Here is a 24,903-nt window from a genome sequence, read left to right as displayed (position 1 = left end):
CCTGGAAATCACCATAGAACAGGAGTTTAGGGTTGTATGTCACATCTGATTCCAAGGTTTGAAAAACAGAGAAGGCAAATACACCCAGTTGTATATTTGTGGTTATTCAAGAATGAAACAGGGGCAGCTGGGTAGCTCAGTGGATTGAGAGCCAGGCCTAGAGATGGGAGGTCCTAGGTTCAAATCTGGCTTCAGACACTTCCCAGCTGTGTGACTCTGGGCAAGTCACTTGACCCCCATTGCCCACCCTTACCACTCTTCCACCTAGGAGCCAATACAAAGAAGTTAAGGGTGTAAAAAAAAAAAAGAATGAAACAAAAATATTTTTACTTTCAATATGTGGCTATTTGTGCCTATTTTTTAATGGCTACTAAGCTATTAGGATGTACTTGTTAAGTTGTTAGGACATAACTAGTTAATAAACAGAATTGTTAGATATTTCTTTTGTCTGAGGGTCACTGTCAAAAAATTACTGTGATGCACCATGAAAATTTAAGAATTTCTGACTGATCCCATTATAAAATTTTCAAACCCTAAAATCATATTTATAGTTACAGAGTACTATATCTCAAATACTTTTAAATGACCAACTATTTTCATTTTAATAAAATTTTAGTGGGTTATTAGCCTAATTTTGTAGCCTTAATAAGAGGAATTTATATATTCAATATACAGAAGTATACAAATATATAATATTTTCAGAGTTATAACCAATATAACTCTGAATGGGCTTCCAAATCATTTTATGCTTAATTCTTACAAAAAAAAGAAAAAGGAAAAGGAAAAAAAAACAGATGCATGGTATCATGGTTTTGAGCTAATGGGGCTGGGACATGTATTGAAGTGAGGTAAACTAAGTCATTGTCCACAAAATCTGTTTTTCCCTGGGGAAAAGTAAAAATCAGAAATGAGCTTTCTATGAAGGTCACTCAGCTCAAGATTCATGAGAAACTCACTATAGCTGCCTCACGTCCAGGATAAGATATATGGTGTAAAGTCCCAAAGCCCACGCTACTGACCCAAAATAGCTTCCAGACAGACAATAAGGGTTGCTACTGCTTCCCCAAGGTTATGTATCATTTATGAACATTTTCTTTGTATCTTGAACCCTATAAAAACTACATTTTAATTTCAGTTCAGGGCAGCTTTTCACTAGGAAAGTTGTCTTGGCCAGTAGGTACATTTATTAATCAAAAGATCAATAAATAAATATTGGTTCCACTAATCTGAACTTCTGGGTAAACATGAAATATGTAACTAGGAGAAAATATTCAAAATAAAAAGTGAACTTCTGTGTGTTTGGACTCATGTAGGTGACCTACTTCGGTATTCTCAAACTTTCTATAAATGAAGACAAGAAACAAAGAGGTTTTCAAGTAAAAACTCATATCTCCCTAGTTTATTAAGAAAAAGCAGCTCAATCAGAATAGAAGTTATTTCCCATTATCTGAAAAAAATGACAAGACAACAAACATATTAACACCACCACCTGCATGTCAGTCTACAAAGTTAATAAATAGCTAAAATCTCTTCTCTGATGGCTATTTCTTCTACAGTTCTCTTCCCTATCTCCACATACAGCCAAGTGCAGACATTAATGTGAACAATTGAGATTTTACATCAAAAAGGTACATTTTAAAAAATGTTTCAACTTAGAAATTAGTCACGAGATTAAAATTTATTATTGCACAATTAGATCCATTACTATTTTAAAATCTGCCAATGACTCATGTCAATTATATCAAAAATGGTTTTGAAGTGAATAACAAATGTTTTACCTTTGACATCACCTCCAGCACAAAAAGCCTTTCCTCCAGCGCCCTTTATAATTATCAAAGAAATTTCTGGTTCTTGTTCCCATTTCTATTCAAATACAAAAAAAAAAAAAAGAAGAAGAAGTGTGAATAACAATTAACATTCATCTGCTGCTTTAAAGTTTCTTTTTTTTTTTATTTTCCCAGCAAACTGTAAACTCTTTGTTGGCAAAGACAACTTGATTTTTAATCTGTTCATCCCTAGTACCTAGCACAGTGCTTTGCACACAGGTTCACGGACTTGGAACTCAGAGATCATATTACAACTGAAGAAACTGAAACATAAATATTAAACCATTTGCCCAAGGTCTTACTAAATTAAAGTAATGCTTTAAAGTTTCAAAGCACTTTATATGTATTATCTCATTTTATTTTCAAAACAACCCTGTTAGGTAGGTACTATATATTATTTCTTATATTTTAGAGAAATAGCTCATAGTTTAGAAAGGCTGAGTGACTTGACCACTGAAACACAGTTAACTTCATATGTAGGAGTTGAAGACAAATCTAGCACGCTGATTGAATTTAAGAGACATCTGAATAGGAAAAATATAAACGTCTATGAAATATAGAAGCACAGAATTCCAGAACTGGGAATGACTTGAGAAACTCTCTTAATTCCCATATCTAAGGCATGATGCACCTCAACAGTAACCCTAACAAGTAGCCAATCAGGACTGAACTAAAAAATGTTCACTTAAAAAGGATCTCATGGAAAATCTTCAGTGTCAAAGGAAAACTCTTCCTCAGTTTAACCAATGTTGAGCCAAAATCTGACTCCCTATAATTTCTGCCCATTGGTTTATCAGTGTAGAGTTCTGTTCCCTTTTCCAAAGGGCAAATACTCAAATACCTGAAGATCACTGTCCTGTCCCCCTAAATATTTTCTTCAAGCTAATGCCTACAATTCCTTCACATAATCTGCTGCCCCAAAATCTTCAATAGTGCTCTTCTGATTTCCAAATTAGATATAAACTCCTGAGTATTGGTCCTCCAAATTTCACTCAAACCAGGTGTGCTGAAGTAAGAAAGAATGTTGGAGTTAGAGGCGGAGACAAGCTCTGCTCCTCACTATCCATGTGACTTCAAGTAAATCAAAACCTCCCTGGGCCTCAATTTCATCATATGTAAAATGTTAAGGGAAGGAGAATAAGGGGCAAAGAGGGTGTTGATAAAGCAATTATTAAGTACTGCCTGTATGCCAGGAACTGTGCTAAGTATTTAACAAATATTATTTCATTTGATCCTCAGAACAAACCTAAGAAGTGCTACTATATTTTTGTTTGGATATTGTTCAGTCATTTCAATCATATCTGATTCTGGATGACCCCCTTTGAGGCTTTCTTGGCAAAGATACTGGAGTGGTTTGCCATTTCCTTCTCCACCTCATTTTACAGATGAGGAAACTGAGGCAGAGTTAAATGACTTGCCCAGGATCACACAGTAAGTTACTGAGGCCAGATTTGAATTCACAAAGATGAATCTTCAGGTCCACTGTGCCACCTAACTGTCCAGTTACCATATTATCTCCATTAACAGTTGAAAAAACTGAGGTTAAGTGATTTACCCAAGGTCACAAAATCAATTTGTGCTATCAACTCCATCTTCTAAAAGTCCAGACTCTAAGTATCCACTAAGTCACCTAGCCACCTCTAGTTGGATCAGATCACCTCCAAGTTCCTTCTAACTCTAAAATCTCAATCCCATTATCCTGTCTTTCCAGTCTTATCTTAAAATCCTCCCATTCAGGATCTTTACATTTCAGTCACATGGGGCTATTTATTCATTGTTACTCAAACTTGTACAGTATTTTCCCATCAGTTTTCCTATTCCTTTCCAATCACTGAAAATGTCCTTTCTCTTACACTCATCTCTGCCTCTCCTGCCCATGGTCCATTTTGAATGCCTTCTCATTTTTTTTTCTGATAATCAGTTAGAATGTACTCACTGCACATCATTTGTACTTTTGTTAATCACAAATTTACATTCAATTGTTAAAATCAATATATTTCCTTATACCTGCTGCTGCCAGTAGAACTTCCTAATCATCCCATACGTCTATGCTTTATGGGAAAAACTTCATACTTGTTCCTTAGATCCAGCAGAAGTTACCAGTCAGGCATTGTTTATTACTACTACTACTACTACTACTACTACTACTACTACTACTACTACTACTACTACTACTACTACTACTACTACTACTACTACTACTACTACTACTACTACTACTACTACTACTACTACTACTACTACTATTACAACTATTACAACTACTACTACAACAATTACTTATGCTACAACTACTACAACTTCAGCTGTTCCATTTCAAAGATATCAGTGGTAGAGAAATCTATACATTATCATGGTTGAAAATACAAGTAAGCACTCTGTGGTGGCAAAAAACTGGAAAATTATGGGGTGTCCCTCAACTGGGGAATGGCTAAACAAATTGTGGTATCTGTTGGTGATGGAATACTATTGTGCTCAAAGGAATAATGAACTGGAGGGATTCCATGTGAACTGGAAAAACCTCCATGAACTGATGCAGAGTGAAAGGAGCAGAACCAGGAGAACATTGTACAGAGATTGAAACATTGTGCCACAATCAAAAATAATCGCCTTCTCTACTAGTAGCAATGCAATGACCCAGGACAATCCAGAGGAACTTAGGAGAAAGAATGCTATCCACATCCAGAGAAAGAACTGTGGGAGTAGAAACACAGAAGAAAAACATATGATTGATCACATGGTTCGATGGGGACATGATTGGGGATATAGACTCTAATCGATCACTCTATTGCAAATATTAGTAATATGGAAATGTCTTGATAAATGATACATGTAAAACCCAGTGAAACCACTTATTGGCTATGGGAGGGGGTGGGAGAAGGGAAGGGAAAGAACATGAATCATGTAAACATGGAAAAATATTCTAAATTAATTAATTTTAAAAAAAATAAAAGAAGCATAAAAAAAGAAAAAACCAGTGAATTCTTTTCATATTACATTCACATGAAAATTGGTTTAGATCTCTGCATAAAGATTCACAGAATCACTGTTTACAACTCTGCTGTATATAATAGTAATGATTTGCCCAAAGCTTACTCAAAAAGCTGCCTCTGCCATAACTACTAAATAGCACTTTGGCCTATCTGCTCCTGTTGTTTCTTTGTTAATGGAAATTTGGGGTTCATTTGAGCCTTAAAATATTTAGATATATGAGAAACTTCCTGTGGACATTTAGGGGACTTGGAAACTACATATGCCATGATTCAACAAGTTTCCTGTCTTACATGATGATGTGAGCCAACATAAAGTGTAGCTTAAATGAGAGGACTTGATTGGGGGCAGCCTCTTTGGTAAGAGGGAGCCAGGAGGGAGAAGGTATGGTGGGGAATTTGAATTAGATCTTAGTAGGCTCATGGTCATCTTATATTTTACCAGTATGGCCTTAATTAAAATATTAATACTTCTTTTAATATCCATCTATATCCATTTTAATAATAACATTTCCCAGCAGTCTCCAAGCATCCCATGTTATCTGAAATTGTATTTCCTAGAATTCTTGAAATAAAGGGTTGGATTCAATGACCTCTAAGGTACCTATATGGTCCTCTTCTCTTAATATCCATAGCTACCTTGCAGTACCTGACCAATCAAGTCCATATTCTTAGCATATGTCCAGATTGATGGAGTTGAGTCCATTACCTCAACATTTGTGCATAGGCTTATACAAATGATCACACAAGTGAGTTCAAAGTCAAAACTAAGTTTCAAGAATTTGCCACTTATTCTCCTATATGCATATACTGGGCATTCAGGAAATAAACTTATAAGGAAAAAAGTCATCAGAAAAGTCAAATCTGCTAAACTCGTTGTCAGTTGGATAAAAAAAAAAAAGCTCTAACAACCAGGAAGAAAGTAAAGAATAAAATAAACAATTTTCTATTTATTTATAAATCTGTAAGAAACAAAAGAATCCTTATAATTACTGAAAGCCAGCTACATAGATTGGTTGATTGATTTTCTTTGTTATAAGAAAAGATATTAGGAAAAGAGGGATATATTGAAAAGTAATTTACACTTTTTTAAAAAATCAGTAAAATTTTAAAAAAATAAAAGAGCTACAAACCTTTAACTGTGGATAAATCTGTCGAATCATGGAAATAGTCAATGAATTCAGAGCCTTTGGTCTATTTAATGTTATCACTCCTGCACAGCCTTTTTTTTCCAACAACACTTCTGGTTCTGAGTCTGTGTGACTAGACATTCTCTATGTGGGCAAAAGACAAAAAATAATGTTAGTTTTTTTTAGTTTGTGTACATATTGCAACATAATTATTTTCTTTCCTACAACTTTGGTAGTTGTTATAAATAAAATGAATTAAGTACACTAAATTTCACAAACTTTTCCTAATATCTTTCAAATACTTACATCTTAAAATTATTTTTCTAAAGCATGTTATATGTAAAATGTCTGTAAAATTTCATTAGAATGAGCCTATTGATACATATGGTATTGTATGCAATTAAGATAGTTTTTGCTCCCTGGGTTCAGATAAACACTTAAGTATTTGTGCAACTGCCTACTGCCTTAAAGTCTTACAATTTTATTGTCATTTTTCACTACTCAGCAAGAGTATGACACTAAATATACTAGCACCTGTTAGGGTTGTAGTGTGAACTACAAATCCCAAACTTTGCTAGCTCAACTGCAGGACTCAAGGCAGGCACATTTTAACATACTCAACACATTCCTTTTTCTAACTGCAGGGGTTAGTAAAATTGCATGGAAATAAATTACCACATGTGATTCAAATAGGCTCTTTAAAATTCAATACTGGAATGCTAATGAAAACTAAAGAGAGAACAGTAAAACCACACACTAAGAAACGTGGACAAAAAGTCAAATTTTATATAAACTTAAGACATGACTAATGATTTCTTTAATACGTTGTTGGATACTTTAAATATGAAAGAATCAGGAGTTTTAAATCCATTCTGAGGTAAGTATTATAAGGGGCAATAGAACAGTCATAGTGATTAAACAAAAAAGAAAAGAGTATCAATGAAACATTTTAAAATGCACAAAAGAATGCAGAAGGATATTCCCAAAGGGCTAGAGATAAGCAGGGCAGGCATGGTACTACCATATTAAATTCAATATGTACTTTAAAAAGGATATGCTGCACATAACATAGATTCATGATTTCATATATTAAAAAACCAAAACCAGGCCCTAGCTAATTTAAATTGTTGTCATATATTCTAAAAGTCAATAAAAGAGTAATAGACTATGCTTAATTGGACAGTATTGATAAGCGGCCTTGAAAAATAATGGAATCTAGCCAAAGCATCCCACACTAACTTGTGCAAAACTCACACCCTGGCCACAGCTGCCAAAACCACCCTGTCTATAAGTCCCTTCTCTGAAAAGAAAAATTAGCAGTAAAGTTATTACTATTGTTAAAGGCAATCCACAGAATTTTTATAACATAAAGGACTATGGGCTAAAAACCTCCAAAAGTTCAAGTTGAAGCATCAAAAGCCAAGATAGAAAGTACCAAAGGAAAAGCTAACTTGAATGATGTATTACAGGAATGTATTAAGAAGGATGGTATTCTCACAGTGAATAGAGAGCCAAACTTGGTTTCAGAAAAAGCAGGAGTCAAATCCCACCTATTACACATCCTGATCATTTTGCTTAACTTTGTACCTCTCCTGGCTACTGAATTCTCTATGACTATAAACTGTAGATGCCTATTGGTAGAGGGAACTTCCTCAGAAGGAGTTACTTACACCAGTGATATTAAATTCAAAAAAGAAACTGAGGTCACTAAAGTGTATATACAGAAGGAAAGGGTTGTTTTTTTTTTTAATGTGGGAAACCTAGAAGAAAGTTAACATGGCATACTGGATAAAGGGCCAGTCTTAGAATGAAGATCTAGAATCAAGTCCTATCTATGATAAATACTAGCTGTTTGACCAGGGGTAAATTTCAGGGCCTAATGTGTAGAAGGCCGATTGGAGAAATAGGGTCAGGATAGGGCCTGTTATCTGGATTCCCTACATGACCAATCCAGGCTGAGGCAGTCTTTGTGTTTGGTCCTGGTCACCTGAGCCCTGAAAAGCTCTAGTACCAGCAGGTTGGTTAATCCAAAAACAACTTGGACTCCCAATAGCCTCCAGGAGGCTATTGGGAGTCATTTAGAGAAATAGAGTCTGTAATAGATATTTTATCTGGATCCCGTTACAAAATCATTGGCAAGTAAAACTGTGTGTATGATTTTTTCTGCACTGCATGTCAGGTAGCAGACAGAATGGGCCATCTAAGGTAAAAATCTGAGACTGCTCTGGTTGATTCCTTTTCAGATCCCCACCTTTTCTCAATATTCTTATTGGGAAGCTTTGAGTCCTTAGCAGACCAGCAGCTACTGAGTTAACCATTTTTCTCCTTGATAATTAAAAAGCCTGAACTCTAAAAAATATATTACTTAGATAGTCAAGGCCGGACACAGACAAGGCCAGACAAGACTTTATCTGACCAGGTGCAGTCCTATAATTCAAGAAGACGACAGAAGGCAATTAGTAAAAATCTCTATGAAATATATTTCTGCTCCCAGAATTAACCTGCTACTAATTGGTGGTTGGAATTTGGCCCTTGACCCTGTACCTATCTCTCTACTTTTAGACTTTAATGGGTTTTGTATGATTTGTAACCCCTTCACAGCTGTGATTCTTTCTCTGTGTTCTTTGTTTGAAACCAGTATATAATAAACTCTAAACTCCATAGCAGTTGGAGCAGCTATGGGCTAACCACTAGTCTGGCTGTTCTCAGTTTTCTATTTCTGGTCTTTTCAATCCAACGCCACTAAACGCCACTCAGGACCCCCCAAAATATATAGAGCTGGCTCTCTATACTAATGAAGTGACAAGTATATGACTGGCTCACATTCTAGCAACACTGTCAAGAATGGGTTTAACAGGGGGCAGCTAAATGGCTCAGTGGATTGAGAGCCAGGCCTAGAGATCCTGAGTTCAACTCTCGCCTCAGATACTAACTAGCTGTGTGACCTTGAGCAAGTCACTTAATCTCCATTGCTTAGCTCTTACCACTTTTCTGCCTTGGAACCAATACACAATATTGAGTCTAAGACAGAAGGGTCAAAAAAAAAAAAAAAAAAGAATAGCTGTAACTAGATTAAAATGTAATTGGGAAATATTTAAGAAAATGAATGAAAATATAAAAGAACACAGATAATGTTAATATATAGTTTTCTAAGACAATATATGACTTGAAGGGAACCTTATGAACAGTTTAGTGGTCCTGTTTCTATCACTATCCTAAACAATTCTCAGTCTATTAGTTACAGAGGAGTTATCCAACTATATAAGTATAGAGTTTTCACACTAGTATTTCCCTACAATGATGAAATTATAAGGTCCAAAAAAACCTCAACACAACCCACTCTCTCCTCAAAAAAACTCAGGGAAGTACAACTAGTAATATTGAAACAAGAACAAGATGAGTGATTTATTTCTTTTATAGATCAAGGAGATATAGAAAATTAAGATAGATTTTGTATGTCCCTATAACCATAACTTTTTATGATGGGATTCTTTTTTTCCACCTCATTCTTTCAGTTTTACTTCCTGATTTTGGATTTTGTATTAGGGTCCAATGCACATTTCTGGAAAGCATGATTAGGCCATATTTGGTCCTATCTTGTGGCATCCTGTATCTTTCTACTGTCTTCTTGGGGTTTTTGAGTACTGTTATTCCAGAATCTCAGAGATAGCTCAGGTTGGATACCTGAAAGCTTTCAGTGTACACAAAATAGTCTGACACATGGTGAAATCTGAGTATTCCCTTTCTGATATGAATTATGTAAGCTTTTGAAGTGGATTTAGGTGGGTCTAAGCAAAACAACTGTGGGCTTGTCCCTGTCTGAACTCCAGTAGACAACTGCCAGACTCAGCCACCATTAGCTAGATAGAAAATTCTACAGATTCAAAGTAAAGTGACAGAACTGCAGATTCCTCTGTTGTCTGGGCTTCCTGCCCTGGCCATTCTGCTGCAGGTGTTAGACTGGGTTGGACCTGAGACCCAGCTGCCCTCCTAGGATTAAAGACACACAACTGCTGTTTCTTTCCATACTTGCTCCTTGCTAGGTGCACAGCCTGGTGCCTGAATACTCCTCACCGTGGACTACCACTCCTAGATACAAGTCCTTTCCTTAATTCATATTAGATCTGTAACACAGCATTGAACAGTAGGTCACAGAGTATAAACTGACATTTGTTCCATCTCCCTGTAGTCTCAGGTCTCTCTGTGCTGGATCTGGGATCTCTTCTTCTTCTGGTGCCTAACATCAGGCAGGTCCTCATTCAGTCTCTCAACTAGAATGTTCAATGTGGCAATTCCTGGCTAAACCCCATCCCTAGTGTCTACAGACATTCTCTTCCCTAAAGCCAACCTGGATAGGAAAAAATAACTCTATGACTTTTTTCTTGGGTTTCCCAATGAGGATTTACTATAGTGTATTTTCTAAATCATTGTATAGTTGTCAAGGAAAGCTAGACTATACTATTTCCTTCTACTCTGACATCGTGGCTGGCCTATTAAGTTTTATTTTATTCTATCATTAACCTGTCAAGAACCATTTGAATCTTAGGTTTATTAGTCACTTTGGAGGCAGCAGTTTCAGTGGAATGATTCATTCAAGAAGAAGGTTCTGTTTTCCACAAATGAATCTTGTAAGCAGCAAAACTTGGTGGGATTTGATTCATAACTAGAATATGGTGATAGAAATGTATATATTTATTCATATGAAATAGATTAAACAAAAAGTAATAGTGAAAGAAAATTTTATATGGGTAAGATATACTCTTTTTAGGAAATCCACTAATCAGAGTACCTGAATAAGAGATTAATCAAAGGGAAAAAATGATACATTGGTAAGAGAATACTAAAGACAATCAAGCAGAAAGAATGATGATTTCAAGAAACACATCATAAACCATATGATATAGCAGTGATTGGGATTAAACTATTTGAATATCTGTTTGAGTTCTCCTATTAAAAAACTGTTCAACTGATAAATTCCTTATTTGCCTCAATGATAATTTTATTTTCCAAAATATGAGAAGAATGAAGGGAACTTCTTTTCTGGATTTATTCTAATAAGGAGAAATGCTCACCAAAGTAGATACAATAGGCAGAATACCAGATTTCAAAGAGTTCGGAGAAAGGGCAGATAGAATAAACATGCTTCCAAGAACAATATGTTAGATAACATGAACACATTTTTTATAAGAAAGAAGTAAGGAGCTATCTAAAGAGAATGAGGTAAATGCAGATATATTAACCAATTTTAGATTTTAAAGTAGTATATGAGATATAGTATATAATTCTAAATAATAATCAAAACAAGTTATCTTTAATACAATAAGGTATGCAAGATGCGTCAGATACCTTATTTCACACCTTTAGGGTTTGAGATTGAATTTGACACCAAATTAAATTTTTTTATAAAGTATAAATGGCACCAAAGGTGAACTCTTAGCCAGAAATTCTGACAGCATGACTATAGCATTCAGCAACCAAAAGACACTCAATAAATATTACTGTGAATTAACTATCAAATATAAGCAGCCAAAAACCACCAATCAAGATACTTGTTACTATATAGAACTGCCTACAAATTGGACAGTTTTGCTTCTAGAGTACTTTATCAGGAATGCTTCATGCAAGATAGATTTAATCATACAAGTCCTACTGGTATCCTCTTCCTAAAAATAGTATTGGGGGGGGCAGCTGGGTAGCTCAGTGGATTGAGAGCCAGACCTAGAGACGGGAGGTCCTAGGTTCAAATCTGGTCTCAGACACTTCCCAGCTGTGTGACCCTGGGCAAGTCACTTGACCCCCATTGCCTACCCTTACCACTCTTCTGCCTTGGAGCCAATACACAGTATTGGCTCCAAGACAGAAGGTAAGGGTTTAAAAAAAAAAAAAAATAGTATTGGGCTTGAAAATTTTGTCTATGACAGGACAAAATTACCTTTTGCACATTAAATAGTTAAATGCTATTTAGGAGCTAAAACAAAACAAAACCCACATAACAGAAAATAAAGAAAAAATTGAGATCACAAACTTTAACAGGTAGGTCTATCCAGTCACCATTCTTCTTTCTCTAAGACAGCCCACTCCTGACAACAATATGCATACATTTTATAATTAGGGTTTTAAAGTAAATACTCACTAAATGCTGCAGTATAATTTGTGTCCTTTTGAATGAATTGAACCTGAAACACAAAATATTATTAATAATAAACATTGTTCATTATAGTTTCATTTACTTGATACTTACTTTATCCTATAAATCCTTTTCTCTTGTCTCCAGCACAGAAAAAAACTTTTGTGTTCTAAAAACATATCCAGCTTTCAAACAAAACCTCATGATAAAAATTCTCCTTATGGAAATATTTGTTGAAAAATTATTTATGTTCATAAGACAATCCTAGACCATTAACAGTTTTACTATTTGTACCAGTGTAGAATAGCAGAAAGAATACTGGCTCTGAAGTCAGAAGACCTGGGTTCAAATATCACCTCTGATGCTTACTATCATTGTGACCTTGGGAAAATTGAAACCTCCCAGAGGCTCAGTTTCCTCATATATAAAATGAGGGGACTGGAATAGATGGTCTTGAAGGTCATTTAAAGCCCTAGATATATAATGCTAAGACAACAAAACTACATGCCTAATATGCAAGTGCATGAAGAATTATTACAACAGTAGTATGAACAGAGTATGAGTAGTATGAGTAGATATGAGTAATTCATTTCAAGGGCTACTGATTCCTGTGTATCTTATTGGCTAGAAAATGTATTTATCACCCATAAAAAATATTTTTAAAGTTAAAGATATAAAATATCATATAAATTTATGATTTTTATTTCTACCTTTAACTCAGCAAATAATTTCCAGATTTGGAAGAGGAGAAAATCAATTCCCTCTCCAGATTCTCTGATGTCTTTTGCGATCCATTGCAGCTCTGAGGCTACACAATATATATGGTACACAAGCTGGAAAGAGCAGAGTTTGTGGTTGGTAGAGCCCTGCTCTGAATCCTGCCTCTGCCACTTTCTAGCACAGAGATCAGAAGTATCCCTCAACTTTGCTGAGCTTCAATTTCTGCAGCTGAAAAATGGGGAGAGTGATAGTTATGGTACCTGACCTTCTGAGCTGCCATGAAAAATCAAAGATATATATAAATATATATGTATATATGCATATACATATATATAAGCTTTATTAACATGAATGCCAAATAAATGTCAACTATAAAAATATTATCTATCAGCTTGAAGTTCGTACCTTTTCAATTCTTGCATTGATAATAAGGTATTTCCAATGCTGCCTTGAAAAAAAAAAGTCTGAAATCAGATTGGGACAAACTTGAAGGTTAAAAGAAAAAAAAAAAGGCCTACCCTTTCAGGATCTCAAGAAATTTGGTTCACAGTATCTAAGAACCTACCATGTGAATTTTTTAATAATACAACTATTTTCCCAAAAATTATATAATTTATTTCTGTTAAACTAAGCCATTAATCAGGCTTAGAGTTTGAACTTAGAAAAATTTTGAAATTGTAGTATTTCTTGTTTGCCAAAACTTTGAGAGACAAAAAACTAACAAATTAATACCATTTTATTCTTTAAACACATAAGGGCGCAGATGGGTGGCTCAGTGGATTGGAAGCCAGACTTAAAGACAGGAAGTCTTGGGTTCAAATCTGCCCTCAGACACTTCCTATCTGTGTGACCCTGTCACTTAACCCCTACTGCTTAGCCCTAACTGCTCTTCTACCTGGGAACCAATATACAGTATTAATTCCAAAAAAGAAGATAAGGATTTAAAAAAGACAAAAACAAAAGTGTAATTTGGTTAAAGTTAGCATATTCTAGATTATACACATGGATGGGTAAATATAAAATACAAGTTCCTTGAGGGCAGCAATTGCTTTTCACTTTTCTCTCTGATTGGATGATGTTTACTGCATTGAAAAGAATTTTGCCATAAGAGTTTTTTTTAAACTCTTACTTTGTCTTACTAAAAATTGGGGGGGGGGGGGGGAGGGAAGGGGAGCAAGGGCTAAGCAAAGAGTGTTAAATTACTAGCCCAGAGCCACACAGCTAAGAAATATATCTGAGGTCAGATTTGGAACAAGGACATCCCTACTGCACTGTGTACCTACCTGCCCCAGAATACAGTTGTTAAAAAGTTATGGAGAGGGGCAGCTGGGTAGCTCAGTGGATTGAGAGCCAGGCCTAGAGTCGGGAGGTCCTAGGTTCAAATATGGCCTCAGACACTTCCCAGCTGTGTGACCCTGGGCAAGTCACTTGACCCCCATTGCCCACCCTTACCACTCTTCCACCTATGAGCTAATACACAGAAGTTAAGGGTATAAAATAAAAAAAATAAAAAAATAAGTTATGGAGATATTTTTTTGGCCTCATTTTGAAAAAGGAAAAAACTTTTTGTTTTGAAAAACAGCAGACAAAATGTTGGCTTAGAAGAATCCTTTACATGTAGAAATTCATATCCTTAAATATTTGTATATCATTAAATATTTCTAGAACTCATTAAACTAGTGTTATTTTCATAAATTACAGTAGCTTGTAAGCTACAAAATTTCATCATTAATATATGTGAAAAGGGCCCTATGTAAACTGGCCACCAGGCTCTTTGTATCCCAACTCCCTGCCTTTTACTGGATTTCCCTCATGCCTTGAAATTCACTCCCTCCTCACCCCCTCTTGTGAGCTTCCTTCAAAACTCAGCTCAAATCACAACTTGCACAAATGGCTTTGTCCAGTCTGTCCTCCTCTCTCCCACACCACTAGTAACTTCTCTCTGAGATTACTTTCCATTTACACCATCTATAAATTGGATGTTAATAGTTGTTTCTATGTTGTGTTGTCCATCCCCATTAGAATGTCAGCTTCTTGACATTCTTTTTAATAACTTAGTCCTTAACAAGAGCTGTTTCTGTCTTTCTTAGGATCCCCAGTACTAAGCACTTGACTGAAACATAATAAGAATTAAATAAATATTAATTTACTGACAAACCACTTAACCTCTCTGGGCCTCAGCTTTCTTATGTACAAAATTAGAGTACTGCATTAGATGACCTCGTAGGCCCCTTCCAGCTCTAAAACTGATTCTATAAAAATTTTTTGTGTCACTGCCACAACAATCCAGTCTCTAGAACAGTGGTTCCCAAACTTTTTTGGCCAACCGCCCCCTTTCCAGAAAAAATATTACTTAGCCCCGTGGAAATTAATTTTTTTAAAATTTAATAGCAATTAATTAATAGGAAAGATAATGCACCTGTGGCCATCACCGCCTCCCTGGATCACTGCAGCACCCACCAGGGGGCGGTGGCACCCACTTTAGGAATCACTGCTCTAGAATAACAGAGCAGCCATTACAATCAAATTCAAACAAACTTTTATTATGTGTTAGGTGGGCACTAGCGATACAAAAGTAGCTCAAGGAGCTATTACCTTCTTCTGAAATGGATGTCACACACAAAGAGAAGTAAATATAATTTCGGGAGGGGGCAGGCACTCACAAAAGGGAAAATCTTGAGGGGAAATGACTCCTGAGATCATCCTTAAAGGAAGGTAGAAGTTGAAATACTACCAGGAGACTAAAGAGAACTGAAAATATGACTGAACATAGTTGATGGGTCACTAAAAACACATAGTATTTTCCAGAAGGACTAGGATTCACTAAAGGCAATAGGAAAGGCAGAAATCAAACTGCATAGGGTTGTTTCTATCATTCTGTCATTTTTAGCCAAGTCCAACTCTTCGTGACCACATTTGGGGTCTTCTTGGCAAAGATACTAGAGTGGTTTGCATTTCCTTCCCTAGCTCATTGTACAGATGAGGAAACTGAAGCAAACAGGGTTAAGTAACTTGCCCAGGGTCGCACAGCTACTTTCTGAGTCCAAATTTGATTTCAAGAAGAGAAATCTTCCTGACTCCATGCCTGGCACTCTATCCACTGTCCCATCTAGCTGCCTAGGTTGAACAAAGGCATTGTCCAAATTTAGAAGTGACAAAGAGAGATAGGCTGATAACTAAAGAAAATAGGACATAAGATCATAGATCTAGAGTTGGATGGAGCTTCAAAAGTCATTTAATCCAAATTCCTTATTTTATGGGTGAAGAAACAGATGCCCAAGGAGATTAAGGGAGTCAAAGGAACATTTATCAGAATTGAGAAGGCCTAAATAAATCTCCAGGAAAGAAAGAAAGAACTGGAGCAAAGTTGTGGTGGAGAGAGAAGGGAAATTGGGTCAAAGGCACATCTGAGAAACACAGATACCTTTCCAAAGCCTATTTAACCTATAACACACCTGAAGGACCATCATGTTCCTGTGACCAGTATGACAGCAGGTGACAACGTTTATAAGTTTTGAAGAATTCAAGGAGAGTTGATCAATGTCATGTAGGCTAGTATTAATCTTCTCAGTGAAATATGATGTTAGGTCATTTGCCACAGTGTAAGGGTGAAGCAGTGCACTGAATGAGGGAGAAGAAAGATGTAGAAAGATCTCTAACACATGGGTGAAATTATTTCATCCAGAGAAATCAATATGTATTCTAAAATCCTAAGAACAATAGTAAGAGATAGGGAAGAAGAGGAAGACCATGAGTCCAGGACCCAGACTCATTAACAATGTTGTAAGAGTGGTCAGTAGAGGACAGTAACAAGAATGAGAGGAGAAATGTCCAATTTACCTGGGAAATTGTCTCTCCTCTTTGTTTTTTGATAAGGAAAGTTATACTGCACATTTTGCCAGAAGGGGCAGGTAAAGAAAAGGCTCTAAAATCAGAGACTCAATTAGCTGAAGTTTCAAAGTTGCTCATTATGTACTAATGATTTCAAAATTTTAATTTGCTATTTGAGGCACAGATGCTGTATATTCTAAAAGTTGTGTATTTCTATTGACGTTGCCACTTCAAACTACTTTAAGTGACTAAATTTATAGGAACTTTTATAATCTAATTTTACACCATTTACAGGGTTTGTTTATATTTTTGTTCAAGGGAGAGAACAAAACTAAATTTTATGTCTTCTAGTTGTATAATTTTGGTTCATTTAACTTGCAAGTCTGTTTCTTTAGCTGTAAAATGATAGCACCTGCCTTTTATCACAGGATACAAAAATTAACCTGACATGCAAGTTAAAGTACTTTGGAAAATGTTAAGTGCTACACAAATATACCAGAACTTTATAATTAAGTTTTTTTTTAAATATTCTTTAAATCCTTAAAAAGGATTTTAAAAGGAAAATGCAAAACCTAAACTTCAGAATTTCTTCTTATTGATTATGTTTATGCATTGTGAATAGAAAGTAATCCTAGCTTCCAGGAGGACCAGGGTCTAAGGTTTGCTTCTCACACACATATTGGTTGTATGCCCCTGTGCAAGTCATTTAACATTTCAGTGCTTTAGGTGGCTAAGACTAAGTTGCAGAGAGATTAGTGACCTTCATTAGTAGAGGGAGTTTCTTCACTTGGGAGTTCCTTAAACCAATGAAATCACAAGCCTAAACCCTATCCTCATCTCTGTCTCCCAGAAAGACATTGAGTTTTTTCAACATGACCTAAAGGACAGACTCACTGAGTTCAAAGAGGCCAATACTTGACTAGGAAATCTTATAAACTATATTTCTATGTTATTTTTGAAGTCCCAAAATTTTAAGTAAAAATCCATCCTAAAATGATAAAATAGTCAACATTTATAAAAGGTATAAGTTTGTAAGCTATATTTTATATATTTATGTATACATATATACTTATATATTTATATACAATGCAACACAATAAGGCCAGTATTATTATCTCCATTTTACTGACAATCAACTAAGTTTCAGCGACAGTAAGTGGCTTGTCCAGGGCTATGTAACTAGAAATGTCAGAGGTGAGATATAGACCTGGATCTTCCTGACTCCAAGGTCGGCTATCTATCAAGCCATGCTGCTACCCCATTACAATCACATAACAAGAAGCTGAGCCTTTTCTTCTTTTTCTTCTCCCCCTACCAACCCCCCATCCCAAAAGAGCAGAGAAAGGAGGAAGAACAAATGTTCTTTCAATGATTCTATAGATTCAGGTCAAGTGAACCAGCAGAAATTGCTGAAAGAATGAGAAGAAGAAGGAAGTCAGTTCTGAAAAATGGCAGACATAAGCAAAGGCACAGGCCAGCCCGAAAGAAACAACTTAAAAACTGGCATCAAGAAGTACCAGAAGCAGTGACAGCAGCAAAGGTCAAATCCAAAACTGAAGCTACTAGGATACCACCTATTGGTGTTGTAAGCCTTTTTCAAGGACCAAGAGATACAAGGAATGGACTTGTAAGTTCATCATGGGAAGAATGCTGCCTATAAACCTTTTCTTGTTAAAAAAAAAAAAAAAAATTGCTTCAAGTCCAATGCCTTAACAGACTTGCAGAAGAATAAATGTCTTGCAGAAGAAAAGGAAACACCCCATCCCTCAAAAACAAGATTAAAATAAGTTAAATTTAGATGTTTCTAGGGGAAACCCGGAAGAGTATGTATATTGAAAAGTCCCATGACAGGAACTGAGGCAGCTAGGTGGTGCTGTGGATCAAGTGGTAAACTTGGAGTTAGGATGATCTGAGTTCAAATGTGGTCTCGGATACTTACTAGGCAGGTAACCCTGAGCAAGCCACATAACCTGTCTACCTCAGTTTCCCTAAGTATAAAACGGAGGCAACTATAGCACCTATAATTGTTGTGATGATAAAATGAGATATTTGTAAAGCACTTAGCACAGTGCTTGGCACAGCATAGGTACTAAATCAATGCTTGCTCCCTCTTTTCTTTGTGAGTCTTAAGCTCTTTGGGTCACATGTTTCAATTACTTCAGCCCACATTTGTATATCCCTTTAAGGACTGCAAAGTATGCTGCCCACAATACTGTGGGGTAGGAAGCAGAAAAATTATTAACTCCATTTTACAGATGATGAAACTGAAGTTCCAAGAGACTGAGTGATTTGCCCATCTATTCACTCTTCTTTGCTAACCTGGTTCATCCTCAAGACTAATTATTAACTAAGTAAATGGCTCCCAAATATGGTAGTTCTAGTAACTAAGTCTTATTGAATAAGGGTCAAGCAAGATCCTAATAATACTGAATTCTGAGCTACATCATATCCCATATGACATATTGTTATTACAATGAGATGCCTGTATATTGTTGTTCAGTCACTTTGTTCATGTCTGACTCTTCGTGATCCCATCTTGGGTTTTCCAGTTTGTGATTTCCTTCTCCAGCTCACTTTAGGGTCACACAGCTAGTAAGAGTCTGAGGCCAGATTCAAACTCAAAATAATGAGTCTTCCTAACTCCAGGCCAGGCACACTCCACTATGCCACCTTGCTGCCCCAAAACATGATATAAGACCTTTTTTTTTTTTTTAAACCCTTACCTTCCCTCTTGGAGTCAATACTGTGTATTGGTTCCAAGGCAGAAGAGTGATAAGGGTAGGTAATGGGGGTCAAGTGACTTGCCCAGGGTCACACAGCTGGGAAGTGTCTGAGGCCAGATTTGAACCCAGGAACTCCCATCTCTAGGCCTGGCTCTCAATCCACTGAGCTACCCAGCTGCCCCCAATATAAGACTTTAAAAAAAAAAACAACTTTAACTACGTAAACCCACATTTTGTTTCAAACTAAATGGAAATAAGGGTCTGATCCCTTTAAAAATTTGGTTTCTATCATCATCTAGGGAGAAAATAGATCTAAGTAAGGTAAGTAGGAATACTAGACAATGCTATGGAAAATGGTGACTCTATTTTCCAAAAACAAATATCAAGACACAATGCTTTGACAAAGAATTTTATTATTTGAGCCCACTGCCACAATTGTCCAGTCCTTTATATCACTGCATATACAACAGTATTTGTAGGTAAATACTGCAAAACCCACATATTCCAAGCATACTTGCAAGAGTTTGTGAGAATAATCTTCATGTTTCTTCAACCACTTCACCATTCTATCATCCCTAAATATTTTATCATGTATATCATTACTTCATTTCTTCATAATTTATTGCACTATTATTTGTTAAAATAAAATTTGGGGCATTTTGATGGTTTATGAGGCCAATAGTCTAGAAAATGAAACTGAAATTCTAAAATTTTCAGAAAATATGTAACTCCTATTTAAAGAGCAGTTCAGGAACTTTAGAGCCTCTACAGAACCTACCACGGCTGGATGCCAGATGGCAGCAGAGAGCTAAAAGTATCCTCAATCTTAGAGCTTAAGAGCAACAGTGTATGTAGGACAAAAAGATTTGAAAAAAGGAAAATGTGGAAGAATTTATATCAATAAATAAGAGGGTTTAGACCCATTTAAGTAAAAGACAATAACTAGTCTTGAAATCACAGAAATGTGCCAAAACCCTTCTTGAATCTCTCTTAAGATGAAATAAATCCCTTCTTCCTCTACTTCTCATGTTTATAAGTAATAAGTAACATTTGAACTTGGAAGTTGTTTCCTAATGCTTGTTTATTATGTTTATATTTATTGGTAAAAAATAGGAAATTAATTGAACTGCCCTAAATTTTATTGTTCAACAATTATGTTTTGATTTTAGTAAAAAGACAAATTACTATAAGTGAAATAAAAGTAGTTCCTCACTTGTTTATATATTGTCTCCTGAAGTAGTTATTATATAATATATATTATCATATGTAATAATTCTTCGTGTAGAAGATAGATTTTAGCTAAGATATGAAAGTAGTCAGGAGGCAAAGAGAATAAGTGTGAGAATTCTATAAGGATGAATAAAGAGAAAATTTCAGACATTAAAAACAACCAAGGAAAAAATGTACTGAGTGAGGAATTGGAGTATCTTGTGTGAGGAACAGCAAAAGCTAGTGTCACTGAATTGCAGTAGTGGGGGTGGGGGGTGGGGAAGGGGTAAATGTTTAACAAGACTGGAAAGGTAAAAGAGCTTATGAAGGCTCTGAGGGCCAAAGAAAGTATTTCATATCTAATCCTAGATGTGACACAGAGCCATTAGAATTTAGGAAATAGAAGGGTAACATGTTCAAACCTGTGCTTTAAGAAGCTCAATCTGACTTAAGTAGAGAGTGAGCTGGAGTGGGTAGAGACTTGAGGAAGGGTAACTTAACCAAAGGCGACTGCAATAGTCAAGGCATGTGTGGACATGAAGGCCTACACCAGGATGCCAAAAGAAAGATATATATGAGATGTTACAAAATTATAAACAGGCCTTGGCCACTGATTGGATATGGGAAGTGAGAAAGAATGAAGAGTTAAGGATGACAGCTGGGTCTTGAGCCTGGTTAAGAGGAGAGGGTAGGCAGAAAAAGGAGACAGTTTGGAGGAAATGATGAGTTCAGTTTTGGCCATGTTGAGTTTAAATGTCTACATCCAGTTCCATATATCCAATATGCAGCTAGAGATGTGAGTCTAGAGATCAGGAAAAAGATTAGGGCTGGATAAGTAGATCTGAGAATCATCAGCCTAGAGATCATAATTGAATCTGTGGGAGATAATTACAGGCAAAATAGTATAAGATGGAAAAGAGATCCATGACTGAGCCTTGGGAGACACCACCATGAACAGAAGTGATCAGGATGAAAAGGAGGCTGAGTAGTCAGTCAGGTAGGAAAACAAAGATAAAAGAGTGTCACAGAAACCCAGAGAGAAGAGAGTATTGAAAAGATATAACTGACAGCATCAAAGAAGGCAAAGAGGTCAAGAAAGTTGAGGACTGGGTAAAAGCTATTAGATATGGCAATTAAGAGATGACTGGTAACTTTGAAGAGGTTTCAGTTGAATGCTATAAATAAAAATTAATCTAGAGGCTTATAGCTAGATTTATAAACATTTATTTGAAAAGAGAAAAAAGATAGATAAAAGGGATTTATGGTCTTTCTAACTTTAGGTAAAGATCCAATCCCCAATTACAACCAGCTAAGCCCCTTGCCAGAGATCAAGAGATAAGGTATGAGCCCAGAGAAAAATACCAGCCCAGAGACAGGTACTAAAGCCAAGAGAGTCATTCCCTTCGAGCTGGCTTTTCAAATCTATGTGCCCCCTCCCTCTCCTTAGCCAATGGCTTTCAAACAGCATGCTTGTCTGCCCTGGCCTCCTGTGGTGACGCCAAAACATCTGATCCTCAGACACTACATATGACTCTGTGACTCCTATGTCCCACACTGGCTTGCTGTGGAATGGAGGTATTTCACTTCACACAATCATGAGGTCAAAAGCCAAACTGTAGCAAGTTAAGAAAAAAAGTGAGAAAAAAGGAAGTGTCGGAACCAGTAAAGGGCCTTGTAAAGGAGTTTAATAACAAAAGGGAAAAGAGATATGGGGCATCTAGGAAGTGGAGCTGCTGGAAGTGGATCAAGTGAGAGTTGCTCACCTGGAAACAGCCATTATAGGTGATGGCAAACTATTTAGGCAGCGTTTAAGTCATACTAGTACTAGTCCTGAAAGCCCTTGTAAGTTACAAATGTCACCACACTTTTTTTTTTCCAAAACACATACACACACAGAGCTAACTATGTGTTCAACACTCTAGAGATAATAAAATATAAAATATGGTTCCTGCCCTCAAAGTTACAGTTGGGGAAATAAAATTGCCCTGTCCTGTCCTCAGGGAAGAAACTTTTTCTTAAGACCTGATTTAGTTCATTGCCTTAAAAAAATTACTAGCAATATTTCCAATAAGCTGTTCATTTGAATAACCATGATGAAAAATATATTTGAGCACATTTTTTTTTACAAAACCCTGTTTACCCAATTTCTTTTTCTAAAGATTAGCCTGTAACTGCATGGGTAACCTTGACCTAAATTCCCAACACTCGAATTACTTCTCCAGTCTTGCACATATCTTTCATGTCTCTTTCCTCTCCGTTCCTACTGCTACCACTGTAGTGAAAAATCTTACTACTTCTCATTCTTTGGAATACTATAAAAGATTCTTAATTGGTCTCCTGACTTCCACTCTCCTTTTAATGGCTTCCTTCACATGGCTTCCAATTTTCCTAATAAAAAAGTCTAACAAGGTCACCTCTCAACCCAAAGACCTTCTGTAGTTTCCCCACTGTATACAAGATAAAACTCCTTATCCAGGTATTCCATTTTGTCTAGACCCCTACACTCTGACCCCTTCGTCACATCCTACCAAATAGTATGCTTATTTGTATAAACATCTTATCTCCTCTACCCCCACAACCCCCCAACTAGATTCATTTTTGCATCCCCAGGGATGAACATTTAACAAGTAGTTAATGAATGTCTGGTGAATAGCTATAAATATAAGTGGGTCTCCAATAACAGATGAAACACATATAACTGGAGCTAACTACTAAAGTTCCTTCTGAAGGGCAAGAATTTAAGAACTGCAGGGATAATGTCTAATCTAAACTGTATTCCACCCCCTACCTGTCAGGTATTACACAATACCTGACACAATACACAATAGGTATTACACAATAGGTATTTTATGTTTGTTGAATTCAATAATTTACATGTGTTCATTTTGGTTTTTCCTTGATTTATCCTCTACTTTGTGTCTTCACTTGACTCTGAAATTATGTGTAACTCTCTGGCAGGAAGTGGGTGGAGAGAAGATTTGGGTACCTAGACAGAAGAGAGATTAAAAGGCAGAAATTTAAGGAGCTTGGAGAGGGCTGGGGATGGAGAGACTGAAAAAGAAGAGAGAGAGCAGGTGGAGAGGGGAAAGAGAGAAAAAATATGAGGAGGAGGGGTAGCAAGGGGGAAGGAAGAGGAGAAAGGGAAGGAGAGAGGGAGAAGGGGGAGGGGATGCAGTGGAGGAGGAAGAGAAAAGGGGATGAAGACAAGAAGAGGGAGGAAGAGGAGTGAGGGAGAAAAGGAGGGGGGAAGAAAGGAGAAGAAGGGAAAAGGAGGTGAAGGAGAATGAGGTGGGCGGGAGGAGGAGGCGGCAAGGAGAAGACGAAGGGAATAAACAGGGCAAGAGGGAAGCGAAGGAAGGAGTAGAGGGCTGGGGTCTGGAGAATGAAGCGGTGCTGGGCCCTAAAACGAGGTAGGCCCGAGGCAGTCAAGTGTCCAGGCCGGCGTCAGCCCGCCCTTCCCCAGGTACCTTTGAGCTATCGGGGAACGTGCCTCGGCCACTCACCTGGACACCGGCCTGAGAACCTCGGAAAACCCCATGCTGAGGACACCTATCAGCAACACTCAGAGCCCGGAAAGCGCTAAATGATCACGTCACCTCTAGAGACCAGAGAAGCGAAGGGCTGTCACTGGGGCATTAGAGAAGTTCTGTCCTCCGAGAAGCCTAGAGCGGACGTTTGTCGAACTTTTCTAACGAATACTCGAAGTGAAGTAGGAAGAGGATCCTAAGTCAGAGGAAATGCATGCGGGAGAGGGCGGAGCAGGAATCTTGTAAAGGAGGCGGGGTGGGTGGCGGCGGCGGCGGATGAAGGAAGGGGACGGGGCAAGGAAATTGACTAGTGACGTTACACGTTACACGCGGAGGAGCAGGGCGGGATTTAGCTTGTTTGGGTGAGGTCTGTCTACGTTTTTTGGGGGGGTTGGGCCCGGAGTACCCTGAAAGCGCTTTGCAAATCTTATTGTGTTGTAGAATCTATATCAAATTGCTTCCTATCTCAGGAAAGGGGGAAGGGAGGAAGGGAAGGAGAGAATTTGGAATTTAAAATTTTTAGAACGAATGTTAATATTGGTTTTACATACAATTGGGGGAAAATAAAATTATTTAATTTCAAAAAATAGAGAAATAGGAGCAGCTGGGTAGCTCAGTGGAGTGAGAGTCAGGCCTAGAGACAGGAGGTCCTGGGTTCAAAGCCGGCCTCAGCCACTTCCCAGCTGTGTGACCCTGGGCAAGTCACTTGACCCCCATTGCCCACCCTTACCATTCTTCCACCTATGAGACAATACACCAAAGTTAAGGGTCTAAAAAAAAAAATAGAGAAATAAAAGTCAATCTTTTCTATGTGGTTTGC

General features: G+C 37.0%; 1 protein-coding gene across 1 annotated transcript in view; it reads right to left on the bottom strand.

The window, feature by feature from the left end:
* The window catches only part of HIBCH (3-hydroxyisobutyryl-CoA hydrolase), a 94,926-nt gene extending 70,687 nt beyond the window's left edge, over nucleotides 1-24,239 (bottom strand). Inside the window, exons 1-4 of the mRNA XM_044669698.1 lie at nucleotides 24,060-24,239; nucleotides 12,080-12,122; nucleotides 5,950-6,090; nucleotides 1,779-1,863 (exon numbers count right to left, since the gene is read on the bottom strand). Of these exons, the coding sequence (XP_044525633.1) occupies nucleotides 1,779-1,863; nucleotides 5,950-6,090; nucleotides 12,080-12,122; nucleotides 24,060-24,094 (304 nt within the window). The 5' untranslated portion in view covers nucleotides 24,095-24,239. The remainder of the gene's footprint in view (nucleotides 1-1,778; nucleotides 1,864-5,949; nucleotides 6,091-12,079; nucleotides 12,123-24,059) is intronic.
* Between the last annotated feature and the right edge of the window lie 664 nt (nucleotides 24,240-24,903).

Source organism: Gracilinanus agilis, chromosome 3 (assembly GCF_016433145.1).
Source record: "Gracilinanus agilis isolate LMUSP501 chromosome 3, AgileGrace, whole genome shotgun sequence".
Classification (NCBI taxonomy): Eukaryota; Metazoa; Chordata; class Mammalia; order Didelphimorphia; family Didelphidae; genus Gracilinanus; species Gracilinanus agilis.
Note: the sequence above shows the minus strand (reverse complement) of the source record. Positions and strands in the feature narration are given on the sequence as shown.